Below are 24822 nucleotides of genomic sequence, written 5' to 3' on the forward strand. Positions count from 1 at the left end.
TCTTAAGGACCTTTGCACGGTTAAATGCAAATTAAATGTACAAAAGAAGGCCTTTTGACGGAATAAGTGAGTACGGTTATCAAACAGAATGCTCTTCTAAAATACAAAGACCCGGGTAACCTTTTGATCTTGTATGTCATAGGAAAATTCTAGATTGAACAAGCCCCGCTAGACTTGGGGGCAAGTGTCATGCCCCAAATCTGGGGACGGGCAACTTCTGTGACACTCCGAATCTGGCACTCGGCTTCCATATACCAAGTCCCAAGTTCGGCACACCACAGGAAGATTTTTGACTGAAATATATATATATATATATATAAAATACCTGAACATGAAGATCCATGATCAAAATACCAAGTAACACTCTTCATTATAAATCCTGATGGTCATAAGTACAATGCTTTCTAAAAGGTACACAATGTCAACATTGCCAAATCTAAAAATAGATACAATGCATCGAGAAAGCTAAGTCTCCCAAGCCACTCTTGACTTGAAAAAATGGAAAATAGGAAGCTTAGGCAAAAAGCCTAGTGAGTACACACGTGTGTGCACTGTGTCCTACATGCAAATAGGATAAATATGCCACGAAGAAATCATATATGGTGAAAGGCGTGCAGTACATAAGGTATGATGACAATCCTAATGCAATGCATATGCATCATAGTAATACTCCGAGTCAATGCTACCAGCATCACCAAGTCATATTTTCATTTCTCCTATACCACAGCCATAACCGTATTACACGCATCCGTAATCACATCATCATCATCATATTGTCATGTCCTATCATAACTATATATCTCAGAAAAACACAGTGGTCGACACCCATGCACCAGATACCAGCAATTGACCTCGTTACCCACCAATGGGGTTACAATCTCCATTTGGTATACTAGTAGTGGACCTCATTTGCGCTTTTCCTCGTTGGCGGGTTAGACTGGTCCCTGTTTGCACCTCAGCCCTTAAGCAGGTTGGACCCACCTCTTCTCAACCTGACCTCGTCAATGGGAGTCAAATCCATGACCCATATATCCACTCAGACAGACGGTGAGGTATCCCTAGCTAGCATCGGGGTTTAGGGACTTTCAACCCAAGGGGCACATCATCCCCTACTATTTCCACACTTCCGGTGTCCCGTTCATTTTCAGGGATAACCCAAGTCATCATTATAAATGTACATTTCGTTATCAAGATCCAACTCATCTTATACGGCATGACTGTGATATTTCGATCATCATGTATGTCATGATTATGCATGAATTTAAGTAATTATGATAAGGCATACATTCAAGGGCATGTGGTATGCATATAATTCCATGAGTTTATAGTCTGCTTAACCTTTAAGCCAAAAATGACATATAATCATCATGTGCCACTATCAACTATATCAATCCATGGTCATGTGACTAAACTAAAGAGGACATATCTTACACATGAACAACTGTATTGAAGTACACTTGCATATACCATCATTCCATGGTGCATGAGTATGATCAATATCAACATGGTTAAGTAGATGAATTTAGTATGCTAGGAAGTGGAACAACATTAATCAAGATATTAAATCACATACTTCTATTAACCATAATCACTAACATTACTAATATTTAGAGCTGGGCATCGGACCGAGTCGACTCGGATTGGGTCCAATTCGACTCGGTTCGAGTTTTGCATGGCCTGACTCGAACTCGGTCTGATCCGGGACCGAGTCAGGGTCATCTGACTCGATCCGATCCTAACTCTTGCTGGCCTTAACCGATTCGAGTCCGACTCAGTCAGGAAAACTGAGTCGGATCGGATTTGGCCACGTTCGGATCGGTTGTGCTCCACAACTTTTCTAACTACTCATACTATAAGCAAACGTGTGCACTGCACGCTTAATTGAACTATTCCATGCGCCACATCTTAATGGTTGTTTGCACCTAATATAAAAAAAAACAATCCTATTGTTTAAAATTCATTCTAATTCCTCAAGAACTTCGGGTCCATCTAACAAACAAAAAGCAAAAAGAAAAAAGAATGAAAGAAAAATCAGATTGCAAGGGAAAAATGGAAGGAAAGAAAGAAAGAAAGATCAGAAAACCAAACATGGCCTGGATAAACCAAACATGGCTCCACATCTCTGTTGGGTTTCATTCTTCTAAAATGTTTATATCTTTGTGTATATGTGGTCACTTGATCAATGAATAGATTAGGAACATTCAAGTGAGACAGGAATTTTATCAATTTTAGGGCTGCAATGGATCAAGCCTGGGACCAACCATGCCAGAGACTCGAGCTCGGCTCAGGCCTTGAACCTTAGGTGTCAGACCAGGCCCGGTCTAAATTGGCCCATTGCCACCCCTCCCACCCGCAAAAACAATATTATTCTCATTCCAATTTGTCCATTTGGGCTTGTTTTCCATGCTGCCCACATGCTTGTTCAGTTCAAAATGAAGTCACACCAAAAACCGATTAAGGGAACTTCCAAATGCTGCCTTGGGTATTCCATGAGCAATATTATTTTCTATTCACTGCAAGTCCTGCCTATTTGCAGAGATGACCTCGTCATCGGTGCTGGTAGCAATGCCGGAGCTCTTTTGGTTGATGGCCTTGGTGATGGAGTATTCTTGGAAGCCCTTGGCCAGGATTTCGATTTTCTAAGAAACATCCTTCAATTTACTCCAAGGCTGCAGAATGAGAAACACAAAAACGGTATGTGTTTGTACTCAACAGTCAACACTCCAGTCAACAGCTGTTGACCTTGATGCATCTCTCAGTCTCACTGATAGTAGAAAAATGCACACTTTTTTGAATCTTCTTGTAGGAGTATGTCTCGTGCCCATCCTGTGGACGGACTCTGTTCGACCTCCAAGAGATAAGTGCCGAGATAAGAGAGAAGACGGCTCACTTGCCTGGTGTTTCGGTAATCCCTGGAGCCTTCCTGCACTCCAATAGAAGAACATTGATTGACAACATGGTTTCCTTTGAACAAAAGCCTAAACAATTTGTTGTCTTTTTATGGCAGATTGCAATCATGGGTTGCATTGTAAATGGGCCAGGAGAGATGGCAGATGCAGATTTTGGGTATGTATTGATGTAGCCATTTCCTATCTGTGCAATGTGTCACGTTTGTAGATGCTATTGCTATTGCTTAAGAGATAGTATCACAAAAATAGTATTCAAAGCAAAACCTAATAAAGTCTTAGAGCTCACCATCTTTCCAACTTTCTACAAAATTGAAATAAGAACTCTCTGTTAGCAGTTCACTTCTCACTCGAGGTTCCACAAAAACATTTATTTTCTTGTGATCTTTCAACCATCTGCACGATTAAGAATGGATAAGACTATCAAAGAAAACTAATGTCATGAAATAAAACCAAGCATAGCTATTGCACATGACCAGAAGAGATGATAAAATAAGGAGAAAAAGTTCACAAAGAAATCCAATCAATCCATTATCACATCACAATAAATGCCACAATAACCTTGTCTGAGCAAGTGTAGCAAAAGCACACTTGCTTTTCATACATCCCAAACATTTCAACCAGAAAGTAAATGACCATAACATACAGCAATGGTCCTACATTAGGTATTTAAAAGTATCTTGATATCCTTGCTTTGTTTGTATTAGTCTGTTGGCTCTTTGACACATAACTGAAGCAGTCTTTCCTGCCAAGATGCTCCAGATAATTGTATGTGCTGGGTGTACCGATCCATGTTGATACTAATACTGGCACAGAATACTGTATAGCCACCAATAAGATCTGGTTTAATAGTTTTCTAGTAGATTAATTTTGTTGCTTTCTTAACTCCTAACAATTTTCTCGTGGTATTAGAGTATCACATGGATGTCCTTACCCATGTGTCCAAGATTTTCAGAAATGAGTTGTATCAATGCTCCCTGTATCTGTGCATATTTATACCTAGGCATCAAAGGTTTCTTCTTCATTACTGGATTATCAGGATTCATCATTGACTGCTGTCAGTTCTCGAGAGAGTAAAGCATAACAGAAGGAACTTTTTTACATCCTCGTTTACTCCAGCATCAACAAACCACAGGACCAGTTATCACCTATCTGCCGTGAATGGTCACAGTGAAGCAATTTGTACCAAACAAACTTGTAGATTCTTAGCATGGACTCATAGGGAAGTGTATTAAAATTCTACCACGAAAAAAAAATAGTACAAAGAAAAACTTGAGAAATGCTAAAGGCGGTTGCCATGGCTACTTTAACAAGCACACCTGACCATTTCTGCACAGATAGGAAATGACTGCATCAATACATACCCAAAATCTGATGGACGAGAGGAGATGTCACATGAACAGTGCTTCTGGAGCCACAGAGCTTGTGTTGCACAGTCCTATCATAGGTGTGCCCCTTGTTAGAAAATCATACCGAAGAAAAGCAGAAAACAGAGTAATGCTGTGGTAGGAGTAGGCCTCAACGGCATTTTAACACATACATTAACTACACTAGAAGAAAAAATAAATGAGAGGAAAGTTCATCAACCAACCCTCTCAAAAGAGAGGCCCACCACCTTGATTTCACCCTGTCTTTCTGTCTACAGATACCTCTGCTGAATTTTGATTCTTACAAAAATCTCACAACCAAAATTCTTCGTTTCTTAATTCCTTTTTCTGTTTCATCTCTTCGATCTCCTGCTTATGAGCATCTACCATTCAAGATGCACAATCCATGGTGGGCCATGCATCTAATACAGTCAGACAATCAAAGAAATCACATGATTCCATGGGGACTCTTTAACTGTATGCTCAGTATAATTGTACAGAAATCCAGACCGTCCAAAAATTCAGTGACCCATTTGTAGATGGAGCATAAATGAAAAACTGCACTGAGAAGATAATGACACTAAACCATCAGATTTTCCCCTTCGAAATTGGACCACCCACCATTCAAGTTTCAACCATTCATTTGATACCCACCAATTAGATGGTTAGCATTATTTGATCGGGGTTATTTTAGAATATCATCCATCTGCAACGGGCCCCACAATTTGGATGGTCTGGATAGTTATCAACGAAGGCCACAAGCAATGAGATTGACTCACCACCGTTTCCAAAATGGCAATGATCTATCATTGGATTCTAACCCTAATTACCTAATTCGAACGGATCCACCTGTCGAACTAGTTCGATTGAACAAGATCACAACACGATTCACCCTAATTCGACGGCGTGGATTGAACTAGATCGGTCCAATCAGAGGTGGGGTTTGAGGGTTGTTTGATCCAGTACTACAAAAATCCACTCAATCACATTAATTTGCAGAGGAGGAATAAGAAGAAACTATCAAAAACCTGATTCAATCACGAAGAAGAAGAGGAGATTGGCGTTGGGCGACGGGCAGGCAGCAGAACGGGTGCTGAAGAAGAAGAGGAGACTGGAGAGGAAGAAGATCGGGCATCGGCCAGTGCTTGTTCCATCGTTCGGTAGGGAGGGTAAGAAAAGAGGGGAGAGACCGGTGTAAACGAATAGGGTTGGGTAAGGGTTAGGGTAAAAAATTAAAAGGTCTTTTTATACTACCTGCTCGGTCTAGGTCTGTTCGATTCAGTGCGGTTCCACTCGGTTTGGGTATATGACTCAGATCGGTCCGGATAGACCTCTATCTGAACCCGACCCGAAAAATGATCGGATCTGGAAATCCACACTCGATCAGGCCCGATCTGGGCCTTCAGTTCTGTTCGGAATGGGCCGGATCGGGTTGGATCCGCCGGATTGGGTCGGGTTATTAGCGGCTTTGGCCCAACATGATTTTCTTCTATTGGGACCACATGGTTATAGCCTACCTAGGCCTTATGGTTAATGAGTGGTGGTGATGCAAAGTACATGCACCAAGTGGTTATAAGATGAAAGGCATATATATAATATATAGTAAACGAGCCACCAGATGGATGGTGCTGGTGAAACTCATATAATGTAGAGGGTTTCACCTTCAAGTGGGCTGTTAGTAGGTTGGATTTGTAAATAATTATCATAGTAGTTCTACAATGGTTTGGAAGGCACAGGTAAACCTCATAAGATACAGTAAGCCCTAAGTTGAACAACTTGGGTATATAATATACACATAAGAGTTAGTCACGGTTGGATGACGTGGGTTTGTCTCATACAACGTTGTGGGTCATACTTCCAAGTAGTCCTGCAAGTAGATAGGTCCACACACAAACATTACGGTGGGTCCCAATAAGATAGTATAGGTAATTCACATACATTAAGGTAATACAAGGAAGAACAGTTCAGATGCACAAGGCACACGTCAGCGGGCTCCATCATCAAACTGTTTGGTTGGCAAAACAATTGAACAATGCGGATAAAATACGTACATTGAGTGGGTTCACAAGTGTTTAAAAGTTATACGTTTAATTAATACTATTTCATATCATCTGACTTATTTAGGAATTGGATATAGGTCATTTTGGAATCATGCCATAAAATTAGCTAGCCTAAATGGTGAAATATGCAATACTTACATCAAGGTAGGGTCCATAATCAATCTGACACACGTCCTAAGTTCACATACCCAAGAGGTTATACCATCACCATAGTCCATGAGTCTGAGTAATCACACAATTCTCATATGCCCACATAGTCTTATGGCCACTTCATTATCAGAAGTCCATATGGTTGAGTGGCCACACAAATGTCACTCTACTTGTCATAATGAGGGACTTAAGGTGAGATGGTTACTTATTATTATTATTATTATTTTAATTATACCATAGCTCGCATAATGGGGCAACCACTTTACTAAACTTTCACATAGTCATGCGGCCAGTACCACAATTTCACATAGTTTAGCAGTCACCTAAGCACCACATGATCATATGGTTGGGCCACACATTCCCCACATACCCACATAATTTACGGCTATCCACGTCACTCATGATCATAAGATTTATGAGCTACATATTCAACACCATTTTGCAAAATCTAGTTGCCATTCATCCCATTAGTGATCATATGGTTAAAGGCCACAACAATCATAAATCCACTTGACAAGTAGTCCCACAATTGCCACAATTTCATATAGCTAGGTAGGCTATAAAAATCATGCATTCACATGGTGTGGTGGCCCACATAAGTTCCACCAAATCCACATGACTACTTGGGCTACCCAAAATCCCAAATTCCTATGGTGTAGTGATCCACATGATTTCTACCAACTGATGGTCTAAATGATGAATAACCATTACAATGGGTATCATGGAAACGACTTAAATTGCAATAAATATATAGGCAGCCCCACACTCTAAAATGATCTAACAAAATAAATGAATGGCTGGTAAAACATCTATATTAGGTGGCCCATGATCGGTTTAAAAGGATGGATAGATTTCTCACAAGTATTACTGCAGCTCTAGGAAATATTTAACGGTGGACAAGTGATCAATATTGCTCCTGTGGCATGGGATTTGAATCTGACTAGTCTATGGGACCATACCCTAAAATGATAAGGATAAACCGATGAATGACATGGCTTTACATCATACTACAAGGTGGAGTCCATGGTCAAGGAAGCGTCCCAACATATAGGGGGCACAATAGAGCCTAAGAATTTCCAATGGTTGTTACCACTATTTTTGCTTGCAGCGTGGACCACCTAAAATTAAGTTCTACTTCATCTTGTGTCAACAAGCAGGAGGTGGGCCCACTTCTCAAGTGACTGGAAAATATAGGCAGTGTGGGTATACAACATATGCACCTAGGTGGGCTCCACATGCATTACGTTATGTCCAGGGAAGTTTTCATTGGTAAGCATGCAACTCCCTTTCCTTATTATTATTATTATTATTATATTTTGTATAATTGTGGGTCCCATTGACATGGTGGGGTCCACCCCATAAACACTTTGTACAACAAACAACATCATAGTTGATACCACCCACTAGATGAATGGCATGGCTATAAGGTACATACACCGGGTGGGGCCCACAACACAATATGGATGGTCTAAATGATGGACGACTTGGATATAAAATACATGTAATGAGTTAGCTCCGCTGTCTAATGACTGACCCAACTTTGGTGGCAGTTACACATCATGGTAGAACTCAAGGGATTTAATGGTAGGGATTTTTATTCCCACTGTTTCTTATAGTGTGGTCCACCTAAGGCGTGGATCTGCCTCATTCTTTTACTCATCTCTTAAAATGGTCTGAAGGAGTGGATGAATGTCTCAGATATACTTTTCATCACCAAGGTGGGCCCTAGAGAAATCTGAGCGTTTTGAATACAATTTCCATTGTCCAAGTGGCATGGCCTGCATGAGCTTCTAATTGGCTTGATTTTGTGGGACCATATAATGAATGGGGCTAGTAAGATGGATGAAAGGTGTGGATTTAGCACATACATCATGGTGTGGCCATGATCAGCCCCATAAAACTTTACCCCAAAGGTGGGTAAGGACTGCCCTCTTTGGACCCACAACGTCCAGTGAGGGCGTCACCTCCTCCATCCCCTTTCCTTTTTTTTTTTTGGTATATTTCTCATCAAGGTGGGCCACTTGAGAGATCCAGTCCATCCATTGCATGTGTCCCACTTGGTTGAGGGGTCAGTCCAAGTTTCAGGTGCATCCACATTTCAGGTGGACCCCAGCAAGCACTTTTATATGATTTACCTACTCTTCACATGATTTTAGATGGTGTAGGCCACCTGAGTTCCGTGTACGGCTGATTTTTGGGGTATCCCAATTTCTAAAGGGGACCCATCAAATGCACGGTGTAGATATTTGACATACATCACAACGGGGCCTGTGGTGGGACCCATCATCCCTGTCTATGTTTTCAATCAGCAAGTCTGATGCCGGTAGCAACAGCGTACAACATCCTTTTGCTTATTTATTTATTTTCTTGTAGTTTTTCATAGGTGGGGCCCATATGATAACGATCCAGTCCATTTGTTAGATTCCATGACTCGTGACAGACCTAGCAAGCTCAATATTTTGCATTTTTTTACGCGCAAAAACATCACAGCAGGCCCTAACAGTTTATTACCATTAATATGATCTTTTTAATTGTGTGGCCTACCAGAGACTTGGATTGGCTTCATTTTTCGGCTCAACGCCTAAAATAATCTGAAAAATTGAATGGACGGTGTGGATCAGATACATACATCATGGTGGGGCCTATTGTGGGTCCCACACTCTCCCCCTTATAACAAGCAACAGGGACGCTGGCAACAACAGCGTCCACTCTCCTCTTTCTCTCTCTCTTTTATTTTTTTTATTTTTTATTTTTATTTTGAAGTGCGCACGTGTGTGCATGGGTGTGTGTGAGTTTGGTCAGCCCAATGGGCCGTGCTTGGACGGTTCGATGACTATAAAGATCATAGTGGGGCCATGCTTTGCTGACCAAGCTGATATTTATGTTTTCTCTTCATCCACATCCTTGTGACCATATACTCATGTATGATGGTTAGTTTACATCACGGTGGGCCCACGACTAGTGGGTCCCACACAAGCTTTAGATCAAGCTAATATTTGTTTCATCCCATCATCTATATATGTATAACCATATATCACAACTGGCCCTACCATCAATGGGTCCTACATCATCATTATCATTATCATCCCATCATCACCACAATTAATCATCTGAATAATCAAGAAAGAAAACAAACCATAAGAGTGGAGGGGGTGTACTCACCTTGATAGATTAGATGGATGGAAGGGATGGGACTGATGGAGTTGATGGCCCACCAAGATCACTCCTCTCTCTCTATTGTAGGAAATGGTGAAAATGCTAAGGGATAGAGGAGTATTTGTAGAGAAATAGATAAAAAATTGGTTAGGTTAGGCTAATGTAATTAATGTTAGCTTAGGCTAGGATTATGAGAATTTATGCATGATTAAGAATTAATGATGGATTAAAGGGGCATGGGATGACATGGTATGATGATGTCATGCATAGGGTATGGTATGGAGAGAAAATGACTTTGGGGAGCACATGAGAGGTGGATGGCATGAGAGGGTGACATCACACATATGGGTAGAGATTCTCTCACCCATATATGTGTGGCATGTGTTATGCACATGTGTGACATGGAGTATATGCCGACATGCACACATGATACACCAACGATTCTTCTCGGCGTATCTCACTAACGGAGCATCGTACAGATGTACAGGTGGTACCTACGCGATTGCGGCGATAGGGCGATCGATATGAAATCGGTTTCAAAGCCTTGGGGTTCTGGTCAATCAGGTGTGCACTATGCATGGTTAGTCTAGGCTTGGCTAAGGGCGTCGATCATCGTGCACATAGGCATAGAAAGTGGTACAGAATGGATGGGGTTTTACAGCAAGTGTTAACCTCATACCCTACTCATAGTATGAACAATTGGGGCTTGGTGAATTAAAACCCACTAATACGACCCTGTAACTTACTGACTGATCTATTCATATACCGAGGAGGGTAGTTGAAATGTGTTAGTCCAGGTTGATAAGTTCTACTATCTAGCAGACTTTATCTTCTTCGACACAACCATTTATAAATGCTAGTAGTTAGATTTCGGTCATCATAGGATGCCCATTCCTGGCCACTTTAAATGCAATCATCAATTGGTAGAATAAAGTGATGAAGTTGTTCACTCTTTGCAAACAACCTGAGGATGTGGATGAGGTCCATGAGGTAAACATGATTGACACACTTGTGGAGGAGACCTCATATTAACTATAATCTTCGACCCATGTATTGCTCACTTTATGGATTCTAATGATCACACGATTTTAGATATAATAAGCATTTTATTAAATTCTGAGCCGGTTCTTAAAACTAACCGATGGAGGCCAAGTTTTGAAAAAATGCCACTTATAGATTCAAAGCCTCTACCATCTAGCATCAAGCCACGGAAGCTTGACCTAAAATCATTACTATCTGAGTATAAGTATGTTTATTTAGGTCAAGAAGACATGATCCAATGGTGATTTCTTCCCACTTTGATAATGAGCAAGAGAGAAAGTTGGTTGCTCTTTTAAAAGGTACAAGAGTGCCATAGGATGGATTATTGTGGACCTCAAAGGAATTGACCCCCTAATTTGCACTAATCAAATACACCTAGAGGAGCACACCAAAATATCAAGGCAACCATAACGCCAATTAAATCCAAATATGAGGGATGTGATTAAGATCGAGGTGTTGAAACTATTGGATGTGGGTATCATATATCCTATATCTGATAGTCAATAGGTAATTCCAACTCAGGTGGTACCCAAGAAGTTTGGAATTACCATCGTAGCCAATGCTAACAATGAACTTATGCTAACTAGAGTTATCACTGGTTGGAGAATGTGTATTGACTATAGGAAGCTGAATATTGTCATAAGGAAATCTCACTTTCCCTTATCTTTTGTTGATTAAATTTTGGAAAGATTCACTACAAAAAAAAATGACCAAAGCCATTAGCAAATCACAATGAATCGTCGGTAAAAATAATACTTTTTTAATGGTTGACATTTAGTCACTATTGTTATCCTTTGACGTGGTCCACCTGAAATTTAGATCTGGATCATTTTTTGAATTAAGCCTTAAAATGATCTTGAAAAATAAATGGACAGTGTGGATAAAAAACATACATCATGGTCAGGCCATAGAGCACCAACCACTAGCCACTTGGCTAGTAGCCAGCGTCAGGTAACAAGGAAGCCGATTGGCTGGTGTACCACACTACCGATACCTCGTTTCAACACTTGAGGTCTTGGTACCGATCAGTAGTGGGGGTGGCTAACATGGAGTGTCTGTATTGACATGGGTGTGTACTAACAAGCTAACCCCCCCCCCCCCCAAAAAAAAAAAAAAAAGAAAAGAAAAGAAAGAAAAAAGAACGTTGCCGTTGCATGAACATTTAAATGGGATCTACGAACATTTAAATGAGATCAAAGTTACATGGTCCCCAAAATGATATCTTTAATATATCCACAGCGTTCATCCATTTTTGGAGAACACAGTATAGACGACAATCCCAAAAATGATTTATATCCAAATTTTAAGTAGACTACACCACATAGTAGTAGGACTGATTCTCACCGTTAAAACATTTGTAAGGCCCACCATACCATTTATTTTCCATCCAACCTGTCCATAAAGTCAAATAGACATGGATGAAGAGGAAAAATAAATATCATGTTGATCCAAAACTTATGTGACCCCCCTAAAAGGGTTTCAATGGTAGATGTTCAATACCCCACTGCTTTTTGCAGTGTGGTCCACTTGATATTTGTATGTCTTAATATTTTGGCTCTAAGACTTGCCACTAGCTCACCAAATGGTAGGACGGTTAGGATATAACGCATACCTTGTGATGGAACCCACGGAGCTTAGTGACGGCAACACACAATCAGTTGTGCGTGGTAGACTAGCCAATGCACCTGAAATCCGGAAACGGATTGGCTATACCCCAGCGGTGGCTAGTGGTCGGTGCTCTGCAGGCCCCACTATGAAGTGTCTTTTATCCATGCCGTCCATCCATTTTTACATATCATTTTAGGGATTTATCCCAAAAACAAGAGGGATATAAATATCAGGTGAACCACACTATAGGAAAACAATAGTGATTGGATATCCACCGTTAAATTTCTCATAAGGCCCACTGAACTATTTATTTGACATTCAATCTGTTGATTAGGTTATACATACCTAAATGAAGGGAGAAAAGGAATATCAACTTGATACAAAACTTTTATGCCCCAAAAAAGTTTTTAATGGTCAACATTCAATCAACATTGTTTTATGTAATGTGGTCCACTTGAGATTGGGATATATCATATTTTTGGGCTCATACCATAAAATTATTTAGAAAAATATATGAACCGAATGGATGAAACACATACATCACAGCGGGTCCCACATAGCACCGACCACTAGCTAGTGGCAAGGGAGTTGCCAATCCGCACGTTTGCCTTGCAATCTGCACCGTTCTTAGAGTTGGGCATCGGACTGAGTTGAATCGGATTGGGCCCAACTCGACCAGATCCGAGTTCTGCATGGCCTAACCCGAACTCGGTCAGAACCGGGACCAAGTCCTGGTCCTCTGATCCAATCCGATCCTAACCCATGTGGCCCTGGACCGATCCGAGTCCGACTCGGTCAGGAAAACCGAGTCGAATGGAATTGGCCCAGGTTCGGATTCGATCTAAGAAAAAAAAAAGAGGAGAGGGAGAGGGAGAGAGAGAGAGAGAGAGAGAGAGAGAGAGAGAGAGAGAGAGAGAGAGATTTTGTACCTTGATATGGCATCGCTTCTTCTTGTTGAATCTGAGGAAGAGAGAGGGCCATTGCAACTCTTCTTTTCTTCTTCTTCTTCTTCTTCTCCTTGGATAATCTGCAAAGGTATACAGAAACAGTTAGTGAAAAGAAATTCAAAAAAGGAACCCAAAGAAAAACATATAGGCACATCTATCTAATGTTTGGTAAGATTAACCAAGCACTGACCTGCAGTTGCTCTAATGAGAGATGTAACACTGTTCCCAGGAAATTCTTTACACCCGGAGATGACTGGCAAAAAAGGAGAAGAAGAAAAATAGAACCGATCAGTTATAGAATACCACTTCATTGAAATTATCTTTCAGAAAGAATTTAAATCACAGTTTGATGCATTATTCACAGAGAAGTATATCACGTGAGCTGCATATCATTATTCAACCAGCAATTGTTGATCCAAATGTCCAATACTATCGGCATTATATATAATTGGGATTAAGAAGTGTGATCAAAATGCTTTAACATAACAATCAACAAGGTATGTTAACTATATAGGTACAATCTTCAGTTATTTTATTTTTGTGGGGAATTTGAATTTTAGAGTAAAATTCTTTACAAATCTGGATCTTACTGAATAAAGCCTTCAAAAACAAAAATTACACAGTACTACTTTTCGGCGAGAGAAACTACCTAAACACCATTGTTTTAGTTTTTTTTTTTTCTCTAAAAAGCAGTTAATCAAGAATTGTGGAGCTCACGAGATATATGTCTAACATCCAACCCTCCAACAGATCCACCACACCATAATTAAAAGCATCAAAATCTAGCATATTAAATGATGAGATGGGCCAAACAATAATACTAATATACACCATTCGAAAACATCCAAATTAATGCATAGGTCATTTAGCAATTCGATCACCTAAATTTTTTATTAGTGCGAATGCCCATTTGGTGATTTGGTCGGAGCGTAAACACCATAGTATTTTTTGCATGTTAAACAGATTGGAGGTTATGCACATAGCTCATGGGCTTCCAATTCTCAAGTTCACTACCTTTTAGAGAAAATAGAAGTAAATGAGAGCATTTTGAAACTTTCACTCCTTGAAAAGCATCTTAGAACAGACAGGCGCTATGAGAGGCCAACCATGAAAATTGGGTTTATGATCTATGGTGTCCAACCATGAGAAAAGAGATGAGAGGCCACCATGATGTATGGGTTTGTCACTGCTGTCCATCCATTTTTCCAAAATCACAACAATCAGACATCCTAGCAATTGATAGGTGGCTAGAAAAACAACAGTTCAAATGAAAATTGGCAATTGCCCATATATAGCAGAAAATTGAAACAGTTGCAATCATCTAATCTTCGATTTTTGGGAATCCAAAGTGGCGACCACCATGTGAAATATCTTGATCATCACATGTCCAGACGTGTGTAGTGAAGATGGCACCACGAGATAAAATTTCTCTTATTCATAACCATTTCCATAGTCAATCAAATCAATCGATGGCCACAATATGAACTTCTTGCAGAACTTAACAAACCCAAAATCTACGAGAGATCGAATGTTGCTTCTTGCACAAAATAGCGATAGTATTTTGAAATCTTCATCTAATAACCCACCAGAAAAATATCAGAAAGACAATAAATAAATAAAAAGAAAATAAATTGAAGTAAAACATTTTTTGTAAAAAAAAGGCCACAAATTTTTCTAAAAGCATTCAGTCCCTTGCCCTTTCAAATTCCATTGTTATTAACAAATAGATGAAGGATCAAACAGGATACATGATGAAAGAGAAATACCTTTAACCTGTGTTTGGTTGCACTATCGTAGTGAATTGCAATTTGATGTAGAGCGGGTCACGGACAGTTCAATAGGTACTGTTTTGAGGATGTCGATGCCAAACTGAAATAGTGAGGCATAGCCAGATACCGGAACTAATTAATGATCATAGCCATCTTATTTCATTCGTTAAATTTAGACTATTGAACAATTTCTTCATCTGTAAGCATCCATTTGATAGGAAGCTATAGGATGGTGCTCAATTTCCTGTTTATGGAAAGTTGCCCTCAAAACCGTTGGTGCTGAGGGCCGATCGGAGCAAATGGATAGGATCACCAAACCCTGGGATGCGTACAGACTATGGATCCAATGATACAATACATGTCCTGGTGAAGAACATATAATTCCTCACAAAGATTATAAATGTTGAGTCAACAAAGTTTTACTCATTTGTACTGGATGTTGCTTTATGCTGTGATACAAAGAGAATCTATTGGGTTTAAAGCCTTAGTAGAGGTTCAGTTTGCTGAGGGTCCCAATTCAATACATGTGGAGCTGATGGTTTTATATCCATGCCATTGATCTGATGGGCAATGCCGTGGACAAGAGATGCCCAAAGATCTCCAAGATTGGAACATCCTCTTCCTCTAATGATGGGCTGCAAAATCATTAAGAGAACTATGTTCCACAGTAGAAAAAAGATGTCAAAGATCAAGGAGAAAAGATCTTGCCATCTGAGAGGGTATTGGGGTACCCCAATCCAAGGAGGGTTGCCACTAGATAAAAAGTACAGGTCACTGTTCACATACAAAACTGAAAGCCTTAGCAAACTTCACATTTATGGACCCTCTAATTCCTTATAACTAAAGGACCCATGTGATAAACAAGGCTATCCAAGTTGAATAACTGTTTCATGTATGATAGATACCGACTAATATATCAAATACCAAGTAATTTATTATGCAAAAAACCTAACAAACTGTTAATTGATCAAGCAGTTGGCAGGAAAGAAAAATCAGAAACAATGATGGTGATGAGGAATGATGTAAAGCCATAGATTACAAACAAAATGCAATCCAGGCACCCAAAAAAAAGAAGCAGAGTTCTGCATACATGCAATCATGCAGGATCCATTTTTATAGGGAGCAAAATCAGGCCAGCCCATTGTTCCACCCAAAAAAAAATGTTGATAGAAATCTGTGAATCGAAATTCTGACTACAACGTGATTGTTATGGATCAAAGACTATGCTGATCGACTCAACTCAGTCAGATCACATGCATCAGATTCATTCCACAGTCAGGGATTCATTACAATAAGAAGAAATAAGAAGAGCATTTATAAGAACTAAGAAGAAACTATCAAAGATTCAAAATAGAATCCTCACCAAAATCGGATTCAATCACGAAGAAGGAGAGGAGACAGGAGGCTGGCGTCGGGCGACGGGCAGGCAGCAGGACGGCCAAACGGGTGTTGACTGTTGAACAAGAAGAGGAGACTGGAGATGAAGAAGATCGTTCGTCGCCGTCGGGCAGGTAGCAGAACGTCGGGCAGTGCTCGTCCGTCGTTTGGGTAGGGTTAGGGTAAGAAAAGAGGGGAAATGGAGGGTCGGGTAAGAAAACAGAGGGTAAGAAATGTTAGGGTAAAAGTAAAAAAAATCTTTTATATTACCCGCTCGCCGTTCGGGTCGGGTCTGTTCCATTCGGTTCGGGGTATACGGGTCGGGTTGGTCCGGATATAGGTTTATCCGGACCCAATCCGAAAAAAATCGGATCTGGAAAATCAAACCCGATCAGGCCTGATCTTGGCCATTGGTTCTGTTCGGAACGGGCCGGATCGGGTCGGATCAGGTCGGATCCGCCGGATCGGGTCCATTTTGCCCACCTCTAACCATTCTCATTCCCGGACACGGATTTCCTACAAAAGTCTTTCCAAGTTCATGTGCTTGGAACCTGGTGAGGCCTATCGTGATGTTTGTGAGAAATCCATCCCGTGCATCCATTTCATGAGATCATTTTAGGACAGTAGTTCGGAAATGATCCGAATTCAATACTCAAGTGGGCCGAAAATGTGAGGATTAAACTTCCACACTTGAAATATTCATGGGTCATTGAAGTTTTCAATCAGGCTAATATTTATATTTTCAGTATAGTAATAACGTTATGATCGGTATGGATGGCCTGTAAACATCACAGTCGACCTCATGGAGGTTTCAACGGTAGTAATTTCCCTACCCACATTTTCCTTTTGTGCGGCCCAGTTGAGTCTTGGATCTTGATCACTTTTGGTCTCATGCTCTAAAATGATCTCAAAAAACGGACGGACGGTGGCCGAGGAACTTAGTGCTAAAGGCTGTCGCAGAAAAAGTGCGTACACCGCCGTAATTTATATATTTTATCTACTCCTTCCTTCAATTTTAGCGGATAGTTTTAGTACTTGAACCCAAAAATGAAGTATATCCAAATCTCAAATGTACCACACCATGGGAAACAGTGTGAATTGAAAGTCCACCGTTGACAAATTCTCGAGGGCCACAGAAGTTTTGGATCAAGCTTATATTTGTTTTTTCTCTTGATCCATCTTTTTTGGATCTTATGAACAGGTTGGATTACAAATAACCATCACTGTGGGCTGTGGCGCTTAATAAGGTTTCAACGGTGGAAATCATTATTCCCATTGCTTTCCCGTAGTATGGTCCTCTTGAGCTTCAGATATGCTTCAATTTTAGTCTCAACCGCTTAAATGAGCTGGAAAAAATGATGGACGGTGTGGATACACCACATGCATTTACGGTGGAACCGACGGAATATACTCAGTACGATAAGAGAGTACCGAGTACCCCAGTACCCAATCCGATATCCCAATACCCTCTCTCTCTCTCTCTCTCTTCTTTTCAGATCGATTATGGTTAGGTTTAGGGTTTCGATTCATACGAAAAAGAGAGAGAAAGGAAGAGTTGGGCAAGGACACCATTAAGCCCCTCGACACTTGCTGCCTCTGCCTCAAGCCCTTCATCGACCATCTCTGCTGCCAGTAAGGTCATGTCTTCTACAAGGAATGAATTCTCGAATGCCTCCTTTCTCAAAAGAAAGACAACCAAAGGTTAGAACGATATCTTTTCCTCACATTGCTTTTTTCCCTTGATTAATCTTCGCCTTGTATTTGTCACGTGCTATGGTTTATTCAGAAATTTCAATAGGCTTTCGATTGAGTTAAGAGTGGCTTACGAGGGACTTTTGGGAAGAGATCCAGAATGTAATATGGGACAGACATAAAGCATTGAGGCCCGATGATGTCACCATGGATTTCTTCCTAACTTCTTTGGATGTTATTTGTAGCAACAGGTGTGCATCATGTTCCTTGTTTTTTTTTTTTTTTGTATATATTTCAGAAGTTATATGGTGTACGGGGACCATTTCAGGTGATCCAGACTATTGATATGATGTGCGTTCTAGTGGATGGACCGTATGTGGAAAGCCTTGAGGATTGGTAGAGATGATTTCCATATTTCATAGAGTTCTTTTAATGAGTTCTTAAGAATGCCTAGTAGATGTTTGTGGAAATGCCAAGGAGAAGGCTGGTAGCCCTGGGGTGTACCGCCTTGATTAAATTTTGTTCTCTTTGAATTGGATTGGTTTGGATTCGATTGAAAATTTCTTGTTGGCTTCATGTTGGCTTGCTTACATGATGCGAATTGCTTGCAATTTTTTGTTACATAATAGAGAATCATATATGCTTAATATATATAGAAAAATGTGCTGCCAGCTATTCTCCTGCATTTTTGTTCTTGTAATATCCATTGATTTTTCCATTTTAGTCACTAAATTGACTATAGGGATCTTATTTTTTTAGATTTTTTCCCCTTCTTTTGGAAGTTATGTTTTGTATTTTCTTGCTGCCTTTGTGTGATTTAATAACAAGCATCACAAAAATCCATCCCTTTTTGCATCTGTCCAGGGATTTGAGTGACAATGAGTTAGTCGGCACAATTCCACCAATACTAGATATGAGTTAGTCCAGTGTTTCAGATTTCATTTTTATTTTTACCTGGGTTTCAAATGAATTGTTTTTGTGATGGGTTGTCTGCTACTTGGTTCAATGGGACCACCAATAAAGTGGCGAGCGGGACTTTGTAGAAAGCAAGTTGGGCGAGGGTCATACAGAGGTAGATAGTAGAGTGTTGTTTGTTGACTTCGCGATATCGTTTTCGACAGTGTTGGGCGTGTTTGGTTCGCTGTTTGTTCTCTCAGCAGATCGGAAGTGCTACTACACGGAGGCAGTTGCTGAGGAGCCTTTGCCACAATACACTATGGAAAGGTCTTCTTCATGTCTTCTTTGCTCAACGTGCAACATCAAAGGTATTTCTCTTGATTTAATGGTCTCATGCAGCTAGCTTTCTACAACTTACCGTTTAGGCACGTGTTTTGTTTTCTTCTTGAGCAGCTTCTCTTTTGGAACTACTATACAGTTGGCCACGTTTTGGCGGAAGATTTTTCTGATTATTTGTTAGTGGAAGCTGTTCTCCTATACATTTGTCAACATTTGGGTGGAGGCATTCTATGCTTGGAATGCATTTTGATAGCGGAAGCTGTTCCTCTTATTTCATGTTTGATTTTTAGGTGAATTGCATTGGTATTGCCAATTATTTGCTCATTGTGATTTGCTTTCACTACAACAAATACGTGCGTTACTGGCGCTAGTGGCCCCCGTACCGTAAGAATTGCCAGCGCTGTCTTGTGGCTGCCCGTAAGTTTGGATCAGGGAAAGAGGAGAAATGAGAACCTGCCTATTAAGTTTCCCATTCCCTTCTCTGCACCAAATGCAAGGGGGATTGGTTCTAGAGTTCAGTGGAAAAGCAGAACTATTGTTTGGATTACCAAAACAGGCCCTAAGGTCTACTATTTATCTGCTGGAATCAGTTTCATCTGATTAGGTAGTTCATTGAAAAGGAGAAGTTTTACAAATTATGTTGCTTTACTGTCACATTTTTTGCCTTTGGTGTGGTGGGTGACTGCTTCATGTGGTGGACGGTGACATGCATAATTTGCGGACTGTAACTCTGAAGCAGCAGCATCATCAGTTATAAGTTCAAACTTCCCTTTCTCTTTGTTTCTGTCCTTGAATTACTTTCATGAATTTGGAACTGTTCTTTGGAAAATTTTCGCAGGTTAAAACCAGGACAACAAACCATAACACATACAATTTGAGCTCCCATGTTATGCAATATGGCGATGTTGGGCTTAGCAAGGAGCATGTCTTCTTGTATATTGGTACAAATCCTACTAATGATAACTTCAGTTACATTGATGAGAACACATTGATTTTATTTGTTAGGCCCAGTGTTTCTAATTAGGGGCTGTCAGTGAGGCTAGGTAAAAGGAGTTCTGCCTTTTCAGAGGCCTATGGCTAGAACTTCATATCTTCTTGTCTTGTACCACATGATTCCTTTTTTGTTCAATATTAATTGTTGCAGGCCTTAAACACAGGTTGTGACTCTTATGTAGGTTTCAAAAGATGGCTCAAATTGAGCAGGCTAGAGCACCTTAGCCTGAGCTTTAACTCCAACAAAAGCATTCTGTCATATTTGGGTGCACTCTCATCCCTACAAACAGATTGATTAGACAATCCTGGACACTAATTGATGGATATTTCTTTGTAGACTTTGGCCTCCACCAATTAACAAGCTAAGATCATGCTGCACGTGTAATTTTTAGGTGGGTAATCCATCTAAGTGGGTCCCCTATTTGGGCTGCTTGGATTTAGAGGTGGATGTGACATACGGTGGGGAGTGTCACCCATATGCTAGCAATAGTCCGCTATGTCAGACGATTCAAAACCTTCAACTGGAGTATGGCAAACATATTTTCCAGTTCAGGACTGAAAATTAGGCAATGTGTTTCCTGAACAGAGGATCCGCCGCGTGTGAAGCTCAGGTACATAGCTTACTATGAGCAGTCCTAATAACTAACTATCAGATTCGAACTTCAGTCTCCATGTCTGGGACCTACTTGATCCAATGTTAGTAAAAGCCAAAGAGCCTACTTCCCCATCACCCGAGTTCATCAACTTGAACAAGTTTGATCATGTCCAGCCAGTTTTATAGCAGACATGACTGCCAAATTTACAGATTGTTTCAGGTAACAATATCAGTATACTGCCACAAAATTCTCTCTATTCAAACATTTTCTCACAAGTTTTCAGTGATCAACTCTACACATTTCCTTTTGCCGACATACCCCTTTACCGGCACTTGTCTAGCGCTGGTAAAGGTAATGCCGGCGGTTTTTGGGGCTTTTACTGGCGCTTTTGACCGCCAGTAAAAGTCCCTTTTCTTGCAGTGTTTGTAGCTCCGTTGTAATGAGTTGTGACGGTTGACTCTTTTTTTTTTTTTTTTGAAAGTTAGTATTTTATTATTAGCATGATTCACTTATATCATGTCTTGGCTGAAAAGGTAGTAGATCTGTTCTCTATGGCATTTTTCTTGGTCAGCAAGGAAGAATTGTGATTCTCTTTGTAACTCTGTTGTAAGAGGTTGGGATGGTTTGACTTATTTATTTATTTATTTTTAAAAGTTACTATTTTATTTTTCTTTTCTTTTTACTGCAGCCCTCCTGCAATTGAGAGACTATCTAGTGGCCCATTTCAAGAAATCATCACAAACACCATCCCTCTGCTGGAGCAGAATTATTTCCCTCAGCTTACGGTTCTGTCGGTAGCAAACCCATTGGGCGAGACCATTTGGCGTGTTCATGATTACTGCTCTGTGCATTTTAAAGTGATATGATTATTAATGCAACCAGGTCATTTGCTCAATTCACATGGGTTGACTACATAGGCTGCAACTGTCAGGCCCTAACTCTGGGCTTGTCCAGATTTGTGAAGGCCCCAATTCAGTGATATTCTTTACAATTCCTAGTTCTCGTAGTGCAAGGGCTTAAGAGCCTTGAAACACAACCTGGGGATCTCTGTCGAATGGACCCCGGATGAGCAGACCATCTTGGACGAGGGTCCTAGCAAGTGAGGATTTTTCTTTTTCTTTTTCCCTTTTTCAAGATTTGGTGGGTTTTTTATTATTTTTTATTTTTTATTTTTTATTTTAATTTTAATTTACTGCAAGGTTATTTAAATCATGTAGGATATTGGGTTTTGTTTCTTCTGGCTTATTGGTTGAATTGTGGATTTTTGTTGCTTATCAGCTTGGAATTTCATTTTAAGCTTGTGGATTTCTATTTTTGGATTTGTTTGGGGTTGTTTCTGTTGTTGGGTGTGGTTGAATTGAGGGTTTTTTGTTGATTATTTGATTGGATTCTTTGATTTTGAATTTGTTTGTTTCTTTCTTTTATCAGCTTTTGATTCGTCTGTTACCTTGTTTCTCAATCTGTTGGTAGTTTTGAGCTTGTTGTTGCAGGATCTATGCATGAATTGTTGGCTATATGTGATTATCTGTTTGCTGTCTATAGTAGGATTAGGAAGATATCCTACTCTGGAAGTGTATGGTGGATCAAGTGCATGCACATCCACTGTAGACGCACATGCACGTGCAATCCAAATAGTCTTAATTGTGGATCCCGTTGTGGATGGAAAATGGCTCAAAAATCATATTGTTAGATGATCCTTGTCAGTAGATTTTGCCCATTAAAGCTGGATCATTGACCTTTGTTTCTTTTTCAACTGTTCGTTGATGGCCAGAAACAAAGCAACCTTGTTCATTACAAGTCGTCAATCACATGACAACCTCACACGCATACTAGCCCAAGCATCTGACAGATCTGAACATGAATTACATGGATAAGGCAATGATGGTCTTATCTCACGTGACATTGGCATAACCACAAGCATCATACCTTGGATCTTCTTCGTCCTTTTTTTTATTTTTATTTTTTGTCTATGAATTCCTCCTATTAGTAAGATCAAAGTGTTCTAATAATCGCAGCATTTGGAAAGCTATAAAATGGTGCTTTCTTTATGTGTATTATTTTGTGACTTGCTAGTTTGAGTTTTGGCACTAATTTTAATATTCGCCTAGTGCTTTTCAGGAGGTTCCTGACTATGCATCTCATCTTAAATCTGTTGAACTGTTGGAGTCTAAACCTTTGAAGGGTCTGAGGGTCAGGTTGATTCATGAAACTCTTGGAGATGGTGTTGATGGGGGAGTAATATCCTCTATTAAAGCTGCTGCTTCACACTTTGAAGAACTTGGATCTGTCGTGACAAGAGGTTTTTCTTCTTTCCAAGCCATCACTAACTTTCTGCCTGCTAAGTCTGAAAGCACGACTGGCAGCTCAAGCATACAATTTTTCTCCTTGTTCTTTTTCTTCCTGTTGCCCCATTCTTATCATGATCAGCATTCTTGTGTGCTTCTGAAACCAGTTCGTGATGATAGCTTAAAATGTTGCTTTGATGTGTTGCAGGTATCACTCCCTTCTTTTTCTCTCGGGTTACTAGCCTACCATATTCTAGCTTCATCAGTCTTCTTCTAATTTATCACGTTACGATGGTATAAGGTGATTGGTTACCCATCATTAGAAACATGGTTTTTCTCTTTCCATCTTATAATGCTGGATTTTAAGAGCCGAAATTTTATGAAACGCTCTTGGTGTCTGAAATCTTGCTTCTTATGTATGTCAGATATGGAAAACAAGTTGCAGTAGATGAACTAATTTCTCTCTATGGAGATTCTCAAGCTAATGGTTTTGGTCCTTAGGTTTGGAGCTTCTTGCATGCTTATGTTTTGTATCAGCCTGATTCAACTTGTTTATTTCATTTACACTGCAACTGCAGAATTATGGTTTTAGTGCTAGAACAAGGAGTCTAAAATAGATTGGCAATTGCCCGGTAGTTTTACAGGCAGACTAACAACCATGCACATTTTGTTCAGGTCAAGATGAGAATTTTAATGGGAACTTGTGCTCTTTCTGCTGGATATTATGATGCATATTACAAACTTGCCCAGCAGGTACCACAGTTATTTTTGTACAGGCTTTTCATTATAGGTTGTTCTGTAAATTTTACCTAGTACCGATGTTTTAATAGCAGTTGTGGTGTTGTAGAAACCTAAAGTTATTTTTTAGATATCTTGTGCCATTTGTTTGGAAACTTATTGTTGTAATAGTGTTTTAGGTGAGGACCTTGGTTCAGAAAAGCTTCAAGGCAGCATTGGATGAAAATGACATCCTCCTTTCATCTGCTGCACCATCAGCGGCTTATAAGATAGGTATGCCACTTCCAGCAGCATATATTATGAATTATTGAGGCTACTTTCGTGGTTACTTCATGGCCAATGGGGCAGTGTTGTTTGAAGGTGAAAAGATAAGATCCTCTGGCAATGTATGCAGGTGACATCATGACTGTAATCCTCTGCCGCTCTATGCTTATCAACGCATTGCAGTTTTTTTCTATTCCGAATAAGTGCATCATTATTTTGAAAATAAATATTTTTTTTAAAGATTGTTTGAAAAATAAATAAATGATCTTTGCACATACAAATCTGCTGAATGAATGGAATTTAGTTTATTCAACTCAGCGGATGATGACTAATTATTTTGAAATTAATACATATATTGCCAGAAATGAATTATTTACAGCCATTGTTTTCATTTGCACACAGCAATCATTCTGGTAATGTATGCAGGTGACATCATGACTGTAATTGTCCACCAGCTTTTTTTTTTTTTTTTTCTTTCTGATTTTTGCCTCTATTTACTATTCTATGTAGATGGATTGATCTGATTTTATTTTTATTTTTTTATTAATTTTTTGTTTTACGCCCAGGCCCCCTTTCCCGACAAGCAGTTTTTGGGGAAGGTAATTGCCGACGGTTTTTAGCCGTCGCCCCCCCCTTT

General features: G+C 39.9%; 1 protein-coding gene and 1 pseudogene across 14 annotated transcripts; both read left to right on the plus strand.

Moving 5' to 3' along the window:
* The first annotated feature begins 2357 nt into the window (after nucleotides 1-2357).
* On the plus strand, nucleotides 2358-5471 carry LOC131230497 (4-hydroxy-3-methylbut-2-en-1-yl diphosphate synthase (ferredoxin), chloroplastic-like; annotated as a pseudogene).
* Nucleotides 5472-17872: 12401 nt separating this feature from the next.
* On the plus strand, nucleotides 17873-24504 carry LOC131230234 (glutamyl-tRNA(Gln) amidotransferase subunit A, chloroplastic/mitochondrial-like). Of its 14 annotated transcripts, XR_009163926.1 has the most exons (9): nucleotides 17873-18082; nucleotides 18168-18324; nucleotides 19231-19338; nucleotides 19424-20250; nucleotides 23017-23197; nucleotides 23392-23484; nucleotides 23609-23684; nucleotides 23859-23936; nucleotides 24093-24261. XR_009163926.1 is itself a non-coding variant. In XM_058226071.1 (3 exons), exons 1-3 carry the CDS (start codon nucleotides 23865-23867, stop codon nucleotides 24444-24446), a joined length of 297 nt encoding a protein of 98 aa, XP_058082054.1. In that variant the 5' UTR covers nucleotides 23691-23864; the 3' UTR covers nucleotides 24447-24504. The 14 variants fall into 14 exon arrangements, 1 of the variants encoding a protein (XP_058082054.1); XR_009163916.1 differs by adding an exon at nucleotides 24270-24504 and having other exon boundaries at nucleotides 18168-20250; nucleotides 24093-24194; XR_009163917.1 differs by adding an exon at nucleotides 24316-24504 and having other exon boundaries at nucleotides 18168-20250; nucleotides 24093-24194.
* The last annotated feature ends 318 nt before the right edge of the window (nucleotides 24505-24822 follow it).

This window comes from Magnolia sinica, chromosome 17 (genome assembly GCF_029962835.1).
Source record: "Magnolia sinica isolate HGM2019 chromosome 17, MsV1, whole genome shotgun sequence".
NCBI lineage: Eukaryota > Viridiplantae > Streptophyta > Magnoliopsida > Magnoliales > Magnoliaceae > Magnolia > Magnolia sinica.

What these genes read in the sequence shown, in the direction of transcription:
- LOC131230234 (XM_058226071.1), top strand. Translation starts at nt 23,865, where the DNA reads ATGAGAATTTTAATGGGAACTTGTGCTCTTTCTGCTGGATATTATGAT. An exon ending in ATTACAAACTTGCCCAGCAG is followed by an intron (nt 23,937 to 24,100) that starts GTACCACAGTTA and finishes ATAGTGTTTTAG; the next exon opens with GTGAGGACCTTGGTTCAGAA. An exon ending in ATCAGCGGCTTATAAGATAG is followed by an intron (nt 24,195 to 24,315) that starts GTATGCCACTTC and finishes CAATGTATGCAG; the next exon opens with GTGACATCATGACTGTAATC.